General features: G+C 44.9%; 1 protein-coding gene across 1 annotated transcript in view; it reads left to right on the top strand.

The window, feature by feature from the left end:
• Oc90 (otoconin 90) overlaps positions 1-14761 on the top strand; it is a 33412-nt gene extending 18651 nt beyond the window's left edge. Inside the window, exons 6-15 of the mRNA NM_001134765.2 lie at positions 165-277; positions 2927-3055; positions 3194-3232; positions 4534-4584; positions 5068-5115; positions 6822-6875; positions 8050-8166; positions 9039-9210; positions 11975-12081; positions 14230-14761. Coding sequence (NP_001128237.2) covers positions 165-277; positions 2927-3055; positions 3194-3232; positions 4534-4584; positions 5068-5115; positions 6822-6875; positions 8050-8166; positions 9039-9210; positions 11975-12081; positions 14230-14522 — 1123 coding nt within the window. The 3' untranslated portion in view covers positions 14523-14761. The remainder of the gene's footprint in view (positions 1-164; positions 278-2926; positions 3056-3193; positions 3233-4533; positions 4585-5067; positions 5116-6821; positions 6876-8049; positions 8167-9038; positions 9211-11974; positions 12082-14229) is intronic.
• Positions 14762-15638: the final 877 nt, after the last annotated feature.

Here is a 15638-nt window from a genome sequence, read left to right as displayed (position 1 = left end):
GTAGGATGGCAGGTGGCGCGAGGGCATTGTGTGCGCATGTGCACACCTGCTGAGTATTGAAACAGATCAGTGCTGGTACCATCGAGACATCAATATGATCCCACCATTCCTGCCTGTCTGGATCCTAACCACCGTCTCTCTTGATCCTGCCTGACCTGCCTTAGCTGCTGCTTCCAGCATCGCAGGTGCTATGAGGAAGCTGTTGAGATGGACTGTCTCCAGGACCCTGCCAAGCTCAGTGCAGATGTGGATTGCATCAGCAAACAGATCACATGTGGTGAGCATTTTCAGGCCTCCCAGAGCAGGGGCACAAAATGCCCACGTGATCCACATGGGAACCATCCGCTCTGACAACAATGCCATTGTGGATACATAATTGATTGATGCATTTGTGGTTCACATGCAGTTAATGTGCAATGACTGCTTTTTTTATGATTGAAACAGTTTATTGGACTATCCTCTGATTTATAATTTATTTATACTTGTGGCAACTGTAGTAAGTGGCAAATTGTTTGCGATCTATGCACCATGCAACAGTGGAATAATTCCTTAACTTCCCTTAACTACGGAACAGAAAGGAGAAAAGCATCCTTTCAAAGACATGTTATGGAAATTACATTAAGCCTGCTTCAGAAGTGATGCAGTGGCTGGTGTATAGTAGAACTTATGGTCTTGTGTGGAGGTAGAAATAGAGGTGAGGGGGTCAGGCTGGCGGTGGTTGCTTTTTGTAAGAAGTGGGTGCAAAGCTTGTGTTCCTGTGTGAGCACCTTGCTTACCATGAGACTCTAGGAATATTATTTCACATGTCTAGGCAGCTCTGGATGAAGTCATATAGGCCAAGGCATGGAGTGCTGAGAGTCCTGCAGGTCAAGGTTTTAGATTTAGCTAGTCTCCCGTGTGCCTGATAGAGACTTTGGTCTCCATGCACAGCAACTCTGATCGTCCCTCCCAACAACCTGTTACATGGAAACCACTGTTCTAATTTTTCAGGCAAGAGAAGGAAAGTTCTGAGAGACTCAACAACCTGGCTAAAGTCAGAGGTGCTCAGTTGCAGAGGCAGACGTTGAAGCAGGCCCCAGTGACTCCCAAGTCCAGGTCCACAGCCTTGTGGAGCCTGGGGCACTAACAGTAGATAGAGGGAGGGACTGGAAGGAGGAGGGCAGAGAAGCCAGTGGAAGGAGAAAAGGACATCCATTCATGCGTGCAGCAAACAGATACTTTGATGTCTGCAACCATGTGAGGGGCCTCCTGACCTTCTGCACGTCTCTCTGCATGGTCAGTGCATAGTTACCTTTGTCACCCATTGACAGGGTATCTGATAGGAACAACTTAGAAAGCTTGAAGTTGGCTTCAGGGTCAGAGTACAAAGTCCACAGTAGTGGGGAAAGCATAGCAGTGGAAGTGGATGCTGTGGCATCAGGAGAACAAAGCAGTTGGTTATATATATATGGCATCAGTCTGAAAGCAGAACACTCAGGCTAGAAGCAGAGCCAGACTAGTATCTTACTATACTAATTTTTTAATGGGGAGATGAATAAACATCTGTATACCTCTGACAGGGCACCAACAATAGACCCAAGAATAATTCCACCCAAGCCTAGTTAGTGAACCAGTGAGTTTAATTGGGATCTACAGGAACATTGGCAAGTTCTAAGGACTCCATTGAAGATCTGTCTTTCATCCAGCAATTTTTAACTGGTTCTGTATCACGGCAGACAGAAACAGGGTCTCCTGCAACTGCTGATCTCCTAGAGAATCTCCTGAGTGCTCTCCTGTATCTCCTTGTAAGCCCCCAATTCATGAACCCTCCCTCCTCTCTCTGGAGGAAATTTGATAGGTCTAATCTTGTGAAGGTCTTGTGTGGATTATCATGGTTGTTCTAATCTTAAGATGGAAACATTCATAGCACACCTGGAGGGTTGAGGTCCTCAACAGACCTTCAATGATCCATTTCCTCTAACAAGGCTAGACGTTCTAATTGTACCATGCTCTACCAAAACAATGACATCAGTGGAAACCAGGTAATAATGCGCATGAGTTTCTGCAGGTCATTTCACATTCAAAGCATGGTAGTCAGACACTGCAAATATGTTAGTGACTGGAGTTATGTAGGTCAGGGAGATGATGCAGGGTGGGATGAGTGGCACTCTGTTTAAACAGGAAGGGGAGTAAAGGCTTCTTTGAGCAAAGATTTAAAGAGGTAGTAAGCGATTCTTACTCTAAATGGCTGTGTGGGTAAAAAGCGAGCAAGCAGAACATGTACAGGACTGAGGCGCCCAGTGTGGAATAGGAAACAGAGGAGAGTGGCAAGAAGTGTGGGGAAAGATGACATCCAAGGAGAAATGGAGGCCATGGCCATGAACTCCCTGGATGACTCTGGAAGGTCAGAAAGAGGTTCTGAATTAATAGACATACTTCAAGTGTTTTTGGTTTTGTTGTTGTTGTTGGGGTTTTTTTGTTTTTGTTTTTTTTTTTTTTAATATCCCTAAGGATGGCACCCAGGGCCTTTCATATGCTAGATACGTTCTTTGTACCACTGAGACGCCCCTATCATCTTGTTCTAGCCCTTGACATATTCTAGGTTCTTCACGACAGTAGATGACAGAACTGGGAAGTCTAGTCTAGGGGCCACTGACATGAGTGGTTGGAAGATGGTGGTAGATAGTTTGTAGGGATGTGGCCAGTTCCCAAAGTGGATACAAGTGAACCAGGACAGCAGACTGGTGCTTTGGACATGTGAGACATATAGTGTGTGGAGGACCTCCAAGTTGGGTCCACTAAACGAAAGAGGTGACACTGTCATTAGAAAGTTTCAGGGGGAGCAAGTTTGGACAGCTCAGATCAGGAGCCCTGTGTTGGAAAAACCATTGCCTATTGGGATTCCAAGTTTGATCTTTCTACCTTGCTCTGCCCTTGCTGTATGCAGAGTCCGAGGATCCCTGTGAGCGCCTTCTGTGTACCTGTGACAAGGCTGCCGTGGAATGCCTGGCTCAGTCTGGCATCAACTCTTCCCTGAATTTCCTGGATGCTTCCTTCTGCCTGGTTCAGACTCCAGGTGGGACAGATGGGCCTAAACCCTGCAGGAGGGCTGAGGAGTGGGCAGGAGCTGCAGTGAGTGTCTTCAGATAACAAGTACAGCCCTTCCACTTCCAAGCCCACTGCTTTATCTATATCCCCATGTGTTTTCTTACAGAGACAACTAGTGGGAAGGCTGTGACACCGCCGCCTAGAGGTAAAGTTCTCAGCATAGCTGGTTCTTTCTGGACTGTAGAGGACTTGTGTTGGTAGCAGCTGCTACAGGCATCTCTTGTGGAGACCGGGCTCACAGAGGCTGTAGCCACCAAAGACATTGACTCTGCCTCCCTTTGTTAAGAGACTAATACAAATATCCAGTATCAAAGGGTGCTAGTGCAACTCTACCCTTGCTAGTGGTGAATGTGAATTAATCTGGTGAGGGTACAGAGTCCACCCTCTCTCTCTGTGTGGTCAGAGGACTGGAACATATCAGGACTGGGGCAGCATCTCAGGTTCAAATGAAGATGGCTCCCACTCCCTGACTTCCTCGCTATTAGGTCTTCCTGAAGTGGATCCTGCTTCTTCTCTCCCAATTTCCTCCTCACCTCCCCAGAGCCTGAGCAGAAAACATAGCCTAACTCAAGTGACTCTTTCAGAAGGAGAGGTTGTTTGTTCTGTGAGTTTTCGTGGGACTTATATAATTCATAATTCTTACTCTAAAATATGGGTCTTATGAAAACAATAAGAACAGGTTTACTTGTCCATCAGAGTTCCCTTCACTCTCATTCCCAATACCTTTAGGCACCCATGGATGGGGCCACTGTCACTTTGGCATCTCATGTATCCTTTCCTTGGGCCAAGGTCTCCTTTCTCAAATTGTGCAATTTTCTTGAGGAGCAAGCCACAGTGTGAGGGTTGGTGTGTAGCAGGGTGGATATAAGTGGGGACCGTGCATAGGTATGAAGAGAATGTGTGTGTGTGTGTGTGTGTGTGTGTGTGTGTGTGTGTGTGTGTGTGTGTGTGTGCCTGGCTATCAATGGTGCCTGCATAGGAGTGAGTGTGTATGTATGCGTTGGGTGAATGCATGAAGGTGTAGTGTATAAAAGATGTGTGTACATATGTGTATCTCTGTGTACCTTCCACATTCAGTACTCTTAGTGTTTCTATCATTTTTGCTCTATCTTCTTAGCAAAAGTCTTTTCATATTGGAACACCTTCAGGATCCATAGGCCCCTCACTGCCTTCACTTCCTGTCTCAGATAGCATTTTCCTCCACCAGAATCCAGCAGTGGCTGGGATTCTTCCTAAGTCTGGAGTGCTGGGTAGCCCATGCTCCCAGAGGAAAATGAGAGCCAGGGAACCCTCAGCTAGAATGGATAATGCTTCCACGGTGACATTCTTCTTAGATCCTTCCTCTCTTGGCCCCTTAGTCCCCAGCCTGCTCAGATTGGAGCCCTTGAGGTTTTGTTTTTACAAGGAATTGTGGTGTCATTGTGGTTGGGGGCTCTGTTTTCCCAGGGGTTCCTGAAAAGCCCACAGACACCAGTCAGATAGCCCAGTCAGGAGAAGGTAAGCATGAAGCAACATGTGACCTAACCACCATGTCCATTTGTGCCACTCCACTGGCTTATGACATCAGTTCCCCTAAATGTTCCCTGCCTGCTTTGTTATGGAGCCAAGTAATTTTAAGAGGCCCTGGTCCTTTCTGAGCAAGGACCCCTTTTCCTCTCCCTCAGCTTTCTCCTGCCCCCTGTCTTCACATCCGGAGGACCAGAGATACAATGCTGCAGGCTGGCCCAGAGGCACAGCTTCAGGTTTGTCCAGATGGACAACACATATATTTTAATGTGCCCTCCAAGTCTTGCTTGGGATACACTTATGCCCAAAAGTCATGTGTTGCTCATCTGAAATCCAAATTTAGTAAGCATACTAAATATTTGAGTAGCTCTTGGCACAGTCACTCTACAGAGCTCTCCCTCAGAGAGACTGAATTTTTCTGTCCTTACGATCTGTTTTACTGATCCATAATGAAATGATGTCTCCTTTCCACAGTGGCGGGTGAGAGAAGAGCAGACACACTAACAACACTCTCCAGGACAAGTAAGCTGAAGCTAGCATCCAAGAGGGAGGCATAGGGCACAGTGGAGATGCTATCCAAATCCATGTGTTCTTTTTCAGTGGTTATTATTGGACAGGGATCCAGGAGAAATACGGTGCCCATTTTTATACTATATAGGACACTAAAGCTCAGGAATCTTAAAATCTCTGTCACTCAGCCAGAAATACATGGTGAGGTAGCCTCAGCTCTGAATTCAATGCAAGCATGACCATAAAACCTAAAACTATCTTGGCCAAATTTTAGTTGGTGAACCTGACTTACCCATACATGCTTGTGGTGATTAGCAACCATTTCTTTATTAATGAGCATCTTAGTTAGGGTTTTACTGTTGTGAACAGACACCATGATCAGGGCAATTCTTATAAGGACAACATTTAATTGGGGCTGGCTTACAGGTTCAGAAGTTTATTCCATTATCACCAAGGCAGGAGCATAGCAGCTTCTAGTCAGGCATGGTGCAGGAGGAGCTGAATGTTCAACATCTTTTCCGAAAGCAAACAGGAGACAACTGGCTTCTGGGTAGCTAGGATGAGGGTCTTAAGCCCATGCCCAGAGTGACACACCTATTCCAACACCTCCTAATAGTGCTTTTTACGGCAAGCATATTCAAACTACCATAATGAGTGCAAGCAACTGACAATAATTATTCACTAGTTACTCAGAATGAATAAGTAAGTGAATACTTGTTGATGGGAAGTACCATCACTGAAGGTCTTCAATGTGTAGGCATTAGTTACCAGATAGATACCCTGGATTCCCCCACTTTCCCAGGAATCCTGTTATTACCCTATGAAAAAGAAAATGTGAGAGGGTTATCACTCACCCAGGATGTGTTAGTTCAGAACGCCTTGGGTCTGAGCTGGCAGGTTTTGCTTTGAAAAGATCAGTCTGTCCCAACACAGGATGGTCCAGATGTCCATTTGATGTGGCAACTGTGCTCACACGAGTTAGCTCCCAAGCCTGAGTTTTATTCAACACTTTGTCTTCATCCACAAGTATGTTAAGTTGAAGTCAGTGCTTCCCCACCCTTATACTCTTTAAGCTGCTGTCACTCTTCTGTTTGGTACAGTGGGAAGTGAAATTGGGACTTAGCATAGTTCCTGAATTTCGACCTCAGCTATCATGACTTTTCATCTCACCACTACCTAACTTCATAATTCTTGAGGAGTGTCTTAACTCTCTTGTATATTTGTCTTCTCATCTCTCAAAGAAAAGTGAGAGGAGTGAGCAGGAGACCCCTACTTGTGAGCTGCCATTAAGTGAGGCAGAAGAACAAAATATATTTTGAAACACAATAGGAGCTTTGTAAGAGTTAAGAAGGACTCATGGCTCAACTACTCTCCTAGAGTAAACAAGAACATGCAATTCCAATCTCCTGGACTGCCTACTGATTTTTTAAAATACATGATTTCATTTTCTTTCAGTATTCCCCCCTCCAATTTCTGCATAACACCCAGTCTGAAAGCCTTTCTGCAATTTCCCCGTCTTGCAAAGTGCTGGGACATTTGCCAACAAGCATGTCTCAGGGTTCCTTTTAGTCCCCTGGTGACTCTGATAACATCAGCTGTCCTAGAAATCTCAGAGTGGGAGCAGTTCAGGTCATTCTGGGCCCAGAGCTATGCCTCCAGAGACCAGGGCACATAGGGTAGAGTTGACACTCATTCTGTCTGTCTTCTCTTCTGAGTAGAATCTGTCCAAGATCTTCAAGATATACAAGCTTCTAGGACCACATCAAGTCCCGGTAAGGACGTTTAACTCCCTCTGCCTTTGTATATATAAACTTCTGAAATAAATGCATTCCAAAAGAGCTTTGGACCAAGCCCTAAATGGAAGAAGGGATTGAAAAAATATGTCTCTACATTCCTCCATAAAGTACAAATGTGGAATTAAAAGACACATTAACAGGAAGCAATGAGAAGGTCTCAGGTAAAGATGTGTTTGTAAAATTACATTTAATTTCTCCTTTAAAATCAACTGTCATTCCACTATGTAAAATCAGATACTTTTAATACTCAAAGTATTTTCTAGTAGCCTCTTGTCTTAGTAACCTTCCTATTGCTGAGATACACCATTAACAAAGAAAACTTGTAGAAGAGTTGATTTGGGGCTTGCAATATCAGAGGGCTAGAGTCCATGATGACAGCATAGAGGTAGCAGGTGGTAGGTGACTGGAGCAGCAGCAAATGTGGAGAGCTCCCATTTCAAACAGCAAGCAAGAAACAGAGCTAATTCAAAATGGTGCCAATCATAAATACCTCAAAGCCTGCCCCCAGTGACATACCTCCTCATGCATACCATACCTTCTAATCTTACACAAACAATTCCAAGTATTTAAACATAAGAGCCATTCTCATTCAAACAACCACACCTTGCCCCAAGCACCTTTACTGGGCAAAGGATGCAAACAGGGAGCCTGCAAGTGGGACGAAGGACCTTGACATAATCTTGAATATGAGAAACAGCTGCAGTATTTGAACAAGAAAGTCAAGGATTTAAGGTTTAAGGATGGGGACTCTGCTTGCCATGTGGCAGATTATATTTTCTCTCCTTCTCTTTGCATCTTTACTTGCTTTGAGCCTCTAGATGTGTCCTGTGGTAGGTGTACAATTCTGTAAACATAATACAATCTCAGGCCTGAAAAACCCCCACCGTTCACAGCCATGAGCTGACATGCAGATGATTTATCCCAGGATCCCAGCAGTGCTAAGTTTAGAAACTTGGAGGTACTCATATAGAACTTGTGAGTGTCTAAGAATCTTCCTCTATGTCGGAAAACACAATGTGAGGTGCATGCTTCTTCTATGGCAATGTTTCGAGAGTCTCTGTCTGCATTTGGCCTTGACCATGTATGTGTTCATCTGCAAGTGTCTCTGAGTGATTCTTTAACTCTCGATGATCAAGCTGTATATTTTCAGGATCTGCAGAGATTATTGCCATAGCTAAAGGTACAACCCATGGTTCTGCTGGCATTAAGTCAGTGAGGTTGGAAGTATCGTCTGTTGACAATAGTTCTCGGGAAACAACTGGAAAAGGTAGGTGAGGGCCAGCATCTCGGAGTGTATGGCCTCCTGATACTTGGTATATTATAGCTATCTGTTAACAAAGCCTTTTAAGTCACCTTATAGATTATGACCATGTCCTGTTGGTGCAAGTAGAAGGCATTATTCCCACCCCTTACTAGATAAGCTCTTTGAGGCTCAAGGATACAAAATTTACCTTTGCCACCCAGCTGCTGAGGCTGAGACGGGGCAAGAACCAGGCTTTTTTGCCTCCTGGCTCTGCCCTCTCATCACTGCTGCTACTGACCTAGAATTCAGAATCTTGGCCAAAACCAAATTGTATGTGGGTAGCTAACTACAAGGATGAAATATGTGAGTATTAATGATCATCCTGTCTCTCTCCCTTGGATGCTTTTCCAAAGGACCTGGGAAGAGTCTCCCGTCCCCATCTGGGAAAACCCCAATGTCTTTCAGTGCAGGGCTATGGGTCATACATATGAAAGTTGCAAGCAGATGAGAAAGGGTATGAGGAAGACAGAGAGACAGAAACATGGGGAGAAAAGCCAGGGCCTTGAAATGTAAAGCCACCATGTTTGCTAATATGATGCACCTACAAAGCCTAAGAGGATAGCTAAGGCCTTGCCAGCTGCTAGGATCATCTCAACAATAAGGTATGGTCCACAGAGCATCTTTAGTTCTAAGGAATCCCTTTCCTTATGGAGATTTAACACGGAAATCAGTAGAACATCAGAAGCTGAAGAAGAGCTTTTCTCTGAAACAAAGAGAACAAGGCACACAAAAGTGGTGATTAGGGGTCCACCCAAAGTAGTTCTCAGGTAATGTGGAACATCATTCCTCTTTGGAACTCAGCCCTGTCTCTCCTGAGAGTCTGTGTTTTTAACCAGCCTGTGGCAGATTGGCCTTCCTGCATCTGGGTGATGGGGGCAGCATGAAGGCCATGCTGCACCTTGGAGAGATGCTCTTCTGTCTAACATCCCACTGCCCAGAGGAATTTGAATCTTATGGCTGCTACTGTGGAAGAGAAGGAAGAGGAGTGCCAAGGGACACCCTTGATAGGTATGGATGGGGAAGGGTAGGGCACAAATGGCCAAGGAGGTTGCTAATATCTGTAAGGACCCTCATCTGCACTGGGGTTTACACCAAGTCTCTCAAAGAATGAGCTCTGGACATCTGTTCTCACTCAGGTTGGCATGATAACATAACACACCAACTTTCCTAATGAGTAGCTAAGGTTAGTATTCCTCTAGTAAAGGGACATGTTAGCCTGGGCCAGATCTCTTGATGTTTCATTATAACCACAGACTGTCCTGCATCTTAGAAAGGCTGGCTTGCTAACACATTTTGAATGAATCTAGACTGACCTCTTGTGCAATGGCCTACATAGAGAATGGGGGTATGCATTTGGTTAACTCAGAAGAAGGCAATGTTTGCCTTCTTAACAACTTTTAAGTGTATTTGCTAAATTTTATAACCACCACTTTTCAGGGAATTTCCTTGACTTCACATATATACCTATTCACATACATATAAATTCTGCTCATATCTCTGGGGGCACTTTTGCATGCCAGGTATCAAGCAAGGTAGTAGAGATACAAACATAATTATAGTAAACAAAACAGAAAAATAAAAGCAAAACAAGCCCAAACCTCTTGTCCACAAGATATTTCCCAGTGAAACAGATAGCCAATTAGACAGAAGTATATTGATGAAATAAGCAATTACATGAAAGTCACCCTGAGTAGAAAGGGTATTCCAAGAGCATAATTGATAGGATCTGGAAGATTGATTATAGTTTGCTCACCCATTCACGTGTCCACTTATCTAGCCATCTACCCATCATCCATCCATCCATCCATCCATCCATCCATCCATCCATCCATCCATCCACCCATCATCCACCCATATACCCATATAGTGTTTACCACTAAGATTGTTTGCTCTTTCTCTACTGCATAGCCATTCAGGCTTTCAGTGAAGGAAATCAAGGGCCACCCCTGACCCCAAAGAAGCTCTCACAAGACACTACTGAAATTTTAATTGTAGTAGTAAAAGGTACAGCAGTATCAATTATTATATATAACGAGGTTATATAATGAGGTTCCATAGCATGCCCTCTGTCCTTCATGACAGGCACAGCTTAAATAATGTCAAGATTTCAGAGTACACAGAACTCTTCAGTGAGATGGGGACATAGCCAACAGCACCCTCTACAGCCCATTAAATCTCATGTGAAAATTTTGGGGCAATTCTGAGGGTGCTTTCTAATACATGAAAATATGAAATTTGAGTGGTTGGGAAAATGTTGGTATGGCTTTCTGACATCTACAGGAAGAAATTAAAACCTAAAAGCTCTAGGTGGAATCTCTGAATGGCAGTTTGTCATATTGATGTCGTGCTCTGCATGAACATAATCTCACTACCATGTATTATGTAAGTCACTTATGATTCCTAATGACACTGACTGTAGGCTGTAACCAGTATTCATTTTCCACCCCACCCCTGTAACCCTAGAAAATACACATGTAAGATAGCATGGCTCCTCTGTAGGGGAAAATGGGTCAGACATTGACCTCAGGTACTGTGCGTGTGAGGTAGGATCATTCTTCCTGGCAACATTGGTAAGGCTGCTGTATGGCTCAGAACAAGTTACAAGTCTGGTCACCCTTGGTTGGGCAGTGGTCTCCAGGAGGAGACTGCTTGAAAGGCAGTTAATTAATTAATCCTCAGACCAAATCCAAGGAGGCAGTTCCATTACTCTTACTTCACAGAGGAAACAACCTATGTAAAAGACAGAATAAATTTGGAAAGTTGGGGTGTGGGCTGGAAAACAGCATTGCCTTAGATCTGAAACCTCTTCAGCTATCCAGTGGATATTTTTAAAATTTTTTATTATTTTGCTTATTTACATTTCAAATGTTATCCCCTATCCAGTTTCCCCTCCCCAAACCTCCCCATTCCACCCTCCTCCCCTGACTCCACGAGGGTGCTCCCACTCCTGCCCCACTGCCCTATCATACCCCTATACTGGGGCATCAGGCTTTTACAGGACCAAGGGCTTCCCCTCTCATTGATGCCAGACAAGGCCATCCTTTGCTATATATGCAGTTGGAGCCATGGGTCCCTCCATGTGTATATCCAGTGGATTTTAAAGGTCTGTGGCTAGCTAAAAATGCCGTTCTAAGGAATAATCATAGGTCTCTATTGACTGGCATCTTCACAAGAGTTCAACAGACATCATCTGGCCAAGGAAGACACTGAAGATCCTGGTATATCAGGCCAGAAAGGTGGATCTGAATACAAGACAGTGACTCATTCTCTTCAGTTTACTCGGGCCCTGCTTTATGCTGAGACTTGTGTTGGATGCAGATCTTCATGGCTCCCATATTCTTTTAGGTAGAGAGTTAAGGAGGTGACCTATATATGTGAAGCCAACTGTTCTATTACATAGCAAGTTGGATGCAGTTGGGTCACTGCATTATTGTGGACATTTGTGCAAACTAAAGAGGCACCCCTCTTAAAAAAAACCCTTCATTCCCATCTGCTGGAAATGTATGGTGACAGGTGGATTTGCCATCAAAACTCATGGTAAAAGAAAAGAAAAATGTAGAAATTTGGGTATACACAAAATGGTTGATGCTATGTTGGAGGCTGCCCCCTGGTGCTATACAGGACCTTAATAGCCTTTAGGGCACTTAGTAACCAGTCTTACATACTCTGACAAAAGAACCCTTGGTAAATTTCAGTACCCTGTGCAGTGTAGAGAAAAAAAGACCTGGATCAGTGGGGAAGTCTAGCAAATAAAAGGCTTCCTTGGTCTTAGGTGCTGTTTGTCCCATCACTGCTGTTTGGAGCAGATGAGACAGCTGGGCTGTCTCCATGGAAGGCATTCTCGGTCATCTGTGGTATGTGAACACCACACACCCAAATGTAAGTATGGTGGCTGCCTAGAGTCCTGTTTCTGTGTCTGTATCCTGGCTGGACCTGGGTTACAGATACTTACCCTAGCATACCTTCATCTGTAGCATGGTCTCATATTTTTTACTTCAAGACACATCCCTTTCCATGGATGAGGGGCTCATGTTGAAGAGCCAGAGTCAGCTAAAAACTAATTGATGGTCTCAGTAACTTATGTCTACTGAGTCCATGCTGTGTGTGACTCTAAGTCCATGAAAGGCACAGTCAATCTTCAAACCAGTCCTAGGCAGCAACCCTATTGCTTGGTCTACTTCACAGAGGAAGCGAATGCTGCTCACCATCACACAGGCAGAGGGAAGTGGGAGAGGTGAGATCTGGGCAAGAAAATAGCATCGCCTCAGACCTCTTCTTAAGCTATCCAGTGGGTTGTAAAGTATTCTGCCTTCTCCTAATGAGCAGACTCTGTTCCATATTTGATCATCTAAAGAATGTCATGAAGGAGAGGGGTGGAAAGCTCTGGCTGAAGGTGGGCCTAACACACAGCCCTACTCCCTGTCATGCACCCCACCATGTGTACCACCTCTGTAAACATCATCCCTGAGCACTGACTCCCATGGACACTGCTCAGCAGTGAATGTGTTTCTGCTGGGCTGCTCTGTAGCTCAGAAGGGAAGGATTCCTGTGGAGTTTCACAAGGGCTCTGCAAAGTTTTCTCCTTATTTTTAATCAGGGAAGCAACTGGATGGGCCTATTGTCCTCTGCTATTTGTACATGCCATAAGTCTCCATGACACTGCTTGTGCCATAATTAATGGGAATGCCTATGGGTCACTTGCTCACTCACTGATGTCCACTTACCCAAGAAACCTTCATTTGGAACTATGGAGATAACTGGGACCAAACATCTGAGAATAATGAACTTTTAACAACAAGATGTAGTTTGACTTATGTGTTTAGTCCATGGTCATAATGGTCCTATTCCTAAGAGCTTATATAGAGGCAGATCATCATGGCAAAGTGGCTCTCTTCATGGAGGTTGAAAGATGGTGGGGAGATGGATGGATGGAGGTCAGGTAGGCCAGGGATGATACTCTTATGGAGCATAAACACACACACACACACACACACACACACACACACACACACACACACACACACACACGAGGGTGGGGGAAAGAGACAGAGACATAGAGGCAGAGAGACTGAGACAGAGATAGAGACTTAGTTTTATTGCTATGAAGAGACACTATGACCAAGACAACTTTTATAAAGGAAAACATTTAATTGAGAATGGCTTATAGTTTCAGAGGGTCAGTCCATAATCATCATGGTGGGAAACATGGCAACCTGTAAGCAGATATGGTGCTGGAGGAGCTGAGAGTTCTCGATCTTGATTCATAGACAGCAGGAAACTGTCTCCTACACTGGGCAGAGCTTGAGCTTAGGAGAGCTCTAAGCCTGCCCCATAATGACACCTACTCCTCCAACAAGGCCACGCCTACTCCAAAAAGGCCATACCTCATAATCATGCCACTTCCCATGAACTGAACATTCAAACACGAGTCTATGGGGTCACACCTGAAATAGTCAAACAACCACTCGTACTATGACCTGTTTTCTCCACTAATCTTCACTGTTTGTTTTTAATCACCCAATGCCATGCAATTCCAAATCCATCAATGTGTTAATTCACTAACAAGGTCAGAGCCTTCAGAATTGAATCATCCTAAACCCCATAACCGGGGCTCTCGGTCTTTGGAGGCCATTTAAGATCCAAACTGTAACAATAATAAATGTGTCTAACCCTTGCCTCAAATTGTTCACACCAGAGACTTGGGAGGTCAGGAGAGGAGGTGAGACTGACAGGAGGCTAACAGGTTCTGAGATGGCATGGGCAGTCCACAGTATTCTGGAGTATTCAAGAGCTTAAACAAGAAGTGAGGCAGAATGTGTGACGAGGTGGAGTGATTCTGGAAACCAGCCTCAGAAAAGAAACACAAAGGGCTACTTTCTAGCAGGAGGAACAGACTAGACCCTTCACTACATGCCACCAGAAGAACTATGCAAGATGGGGTCAGAGATGGTGAATAAATGGGATTTGGACAAGTGGCTTTATGTGCCCGACCCGGTGTGTCACGTCTGCTCCTCTGCTCTTGCTAAGGTGTGGGGCAGAGCCTGTGTGAGAAGCTACTATGCGCCTGTGACCAGATGGCGGCTGAGTGCATGGCCTCTGCCTTCTTTAATCAAAGCCTCAAGTCACCTGACCAACCTGAGTGCCAAGGCGAGCCTGTGTCCTGTGAGGATGGCATGCTCGGGGGAACCTTGGCCTCTTCTGTGGATTCCAGTTCTGAGGAGAATAGTGAGGAAGCTGCACCTCAGATGGAACCCCTAAGAAGCAGATTGCAGGAGAAGCCTTCTGGTCCCTTGGGGATCAGGACCCTTGGTGGAAGATAAGATGCTACATGCTGTGCCAGTAGTTCTGAGCTGCCTGAGCTTTTTGGCCCTCAGTCCTCTGTCCATAAGAGCCTTAGCAGGATATCCAAGGGAGCAGGGACAGCCACCTCTTTACCCATAAGCCTCCTGAAACTTGTCAGCCTACAGACACGTGTGTCTGGAGACTGAATGCAGATGACAGCACTTCCCTTTTTCCTGTAGTTCGTTATGGAAGCTCAATAAATTCTCCATGCCATATGACTTGTGTCATGTCTGAGAGCTGACTCTGCAGATGGATGGGTGCTTGAGTGCCTTGCAAAGGTGAAAGGAGACAGGAACAACTGTAGAAAGGGCTCGATTTTCTAACGTCTAAAAGCTACCTTTCTCTTCTGTTTGAGAGTAAGGGAGTATGGCTGCCTGTGGTTGTCAATGGCCCACTAAAGACGACGACACTGCTTCTGTATGGTCAGATAGGAGAGCAACCATGAGACACAGCCATAACTATGAGAAACCATCCATCACTATCCTTGGCCCTAGGCCTTTTCTTATGAATGAAGATTACTGTTTTTTTCACATACTTTCATCCCCACTTTATACTTACAAGGACCACTTCTGCAGGGCAAACTTATCTCATGGAATTGGAGCCCACAGGTCTGCTTCCTGCCGTCTCTGAGTTCTGATGTGATTTCTGAGAGTAAGGGGTTTGGAGCAATAGATTAGCACTCACAAACATGGTATTCAGGTGTTAGAAAATGCTTTCTTGACTTTGTCTTAAGTAGGGAGCTATGAGACTGACTCTCTAGAATGCCTAGGATAGATCTCTTCAGGCATTAGTGATCACTAAAAATGAGGCACTTAGCTTTGTCCTTCCATTTCACAGTACATCCCCTTGCTAAGGGTCTCTGAGATCACTTCTCAACATAGAATCTGCACATAAGCCTTGCCACAGGCTGTCATAAGAAAGCCTAGATGCGACACTGCCTTTAACTCAAGTGTAAGCTAATGGCTGCACACAGCTCAACCGAGATGCAGTTTTTATCTTCAGACCCTGGCTTTGCTTTTCGTACTAGATGACAAAAGCTAGGATCGCATAGTGGAAAGCCTGGGACAACATCTGTACAGTGCTCGCGGTATATT

This window comes from Rattus norvegicus, chromosome 7 (assembly GCF_036323735.1).
Source record: "Rattus norvegicus strain BN/NHsdMcwi chromosome 7, GRCr8, whole genome shotgun sequence".
Lineage (NCBI taxonomy): Eukaryota > Metazoa > Chordata > Mammalia > Rodentia > Muridae > Rattus > Rattus norvegicus.
The sequence above is the reverse complement of the archived record's forward strand: the minus strand, read 5'-3'. Positions and strand labels throughout refer to the sequence as shown.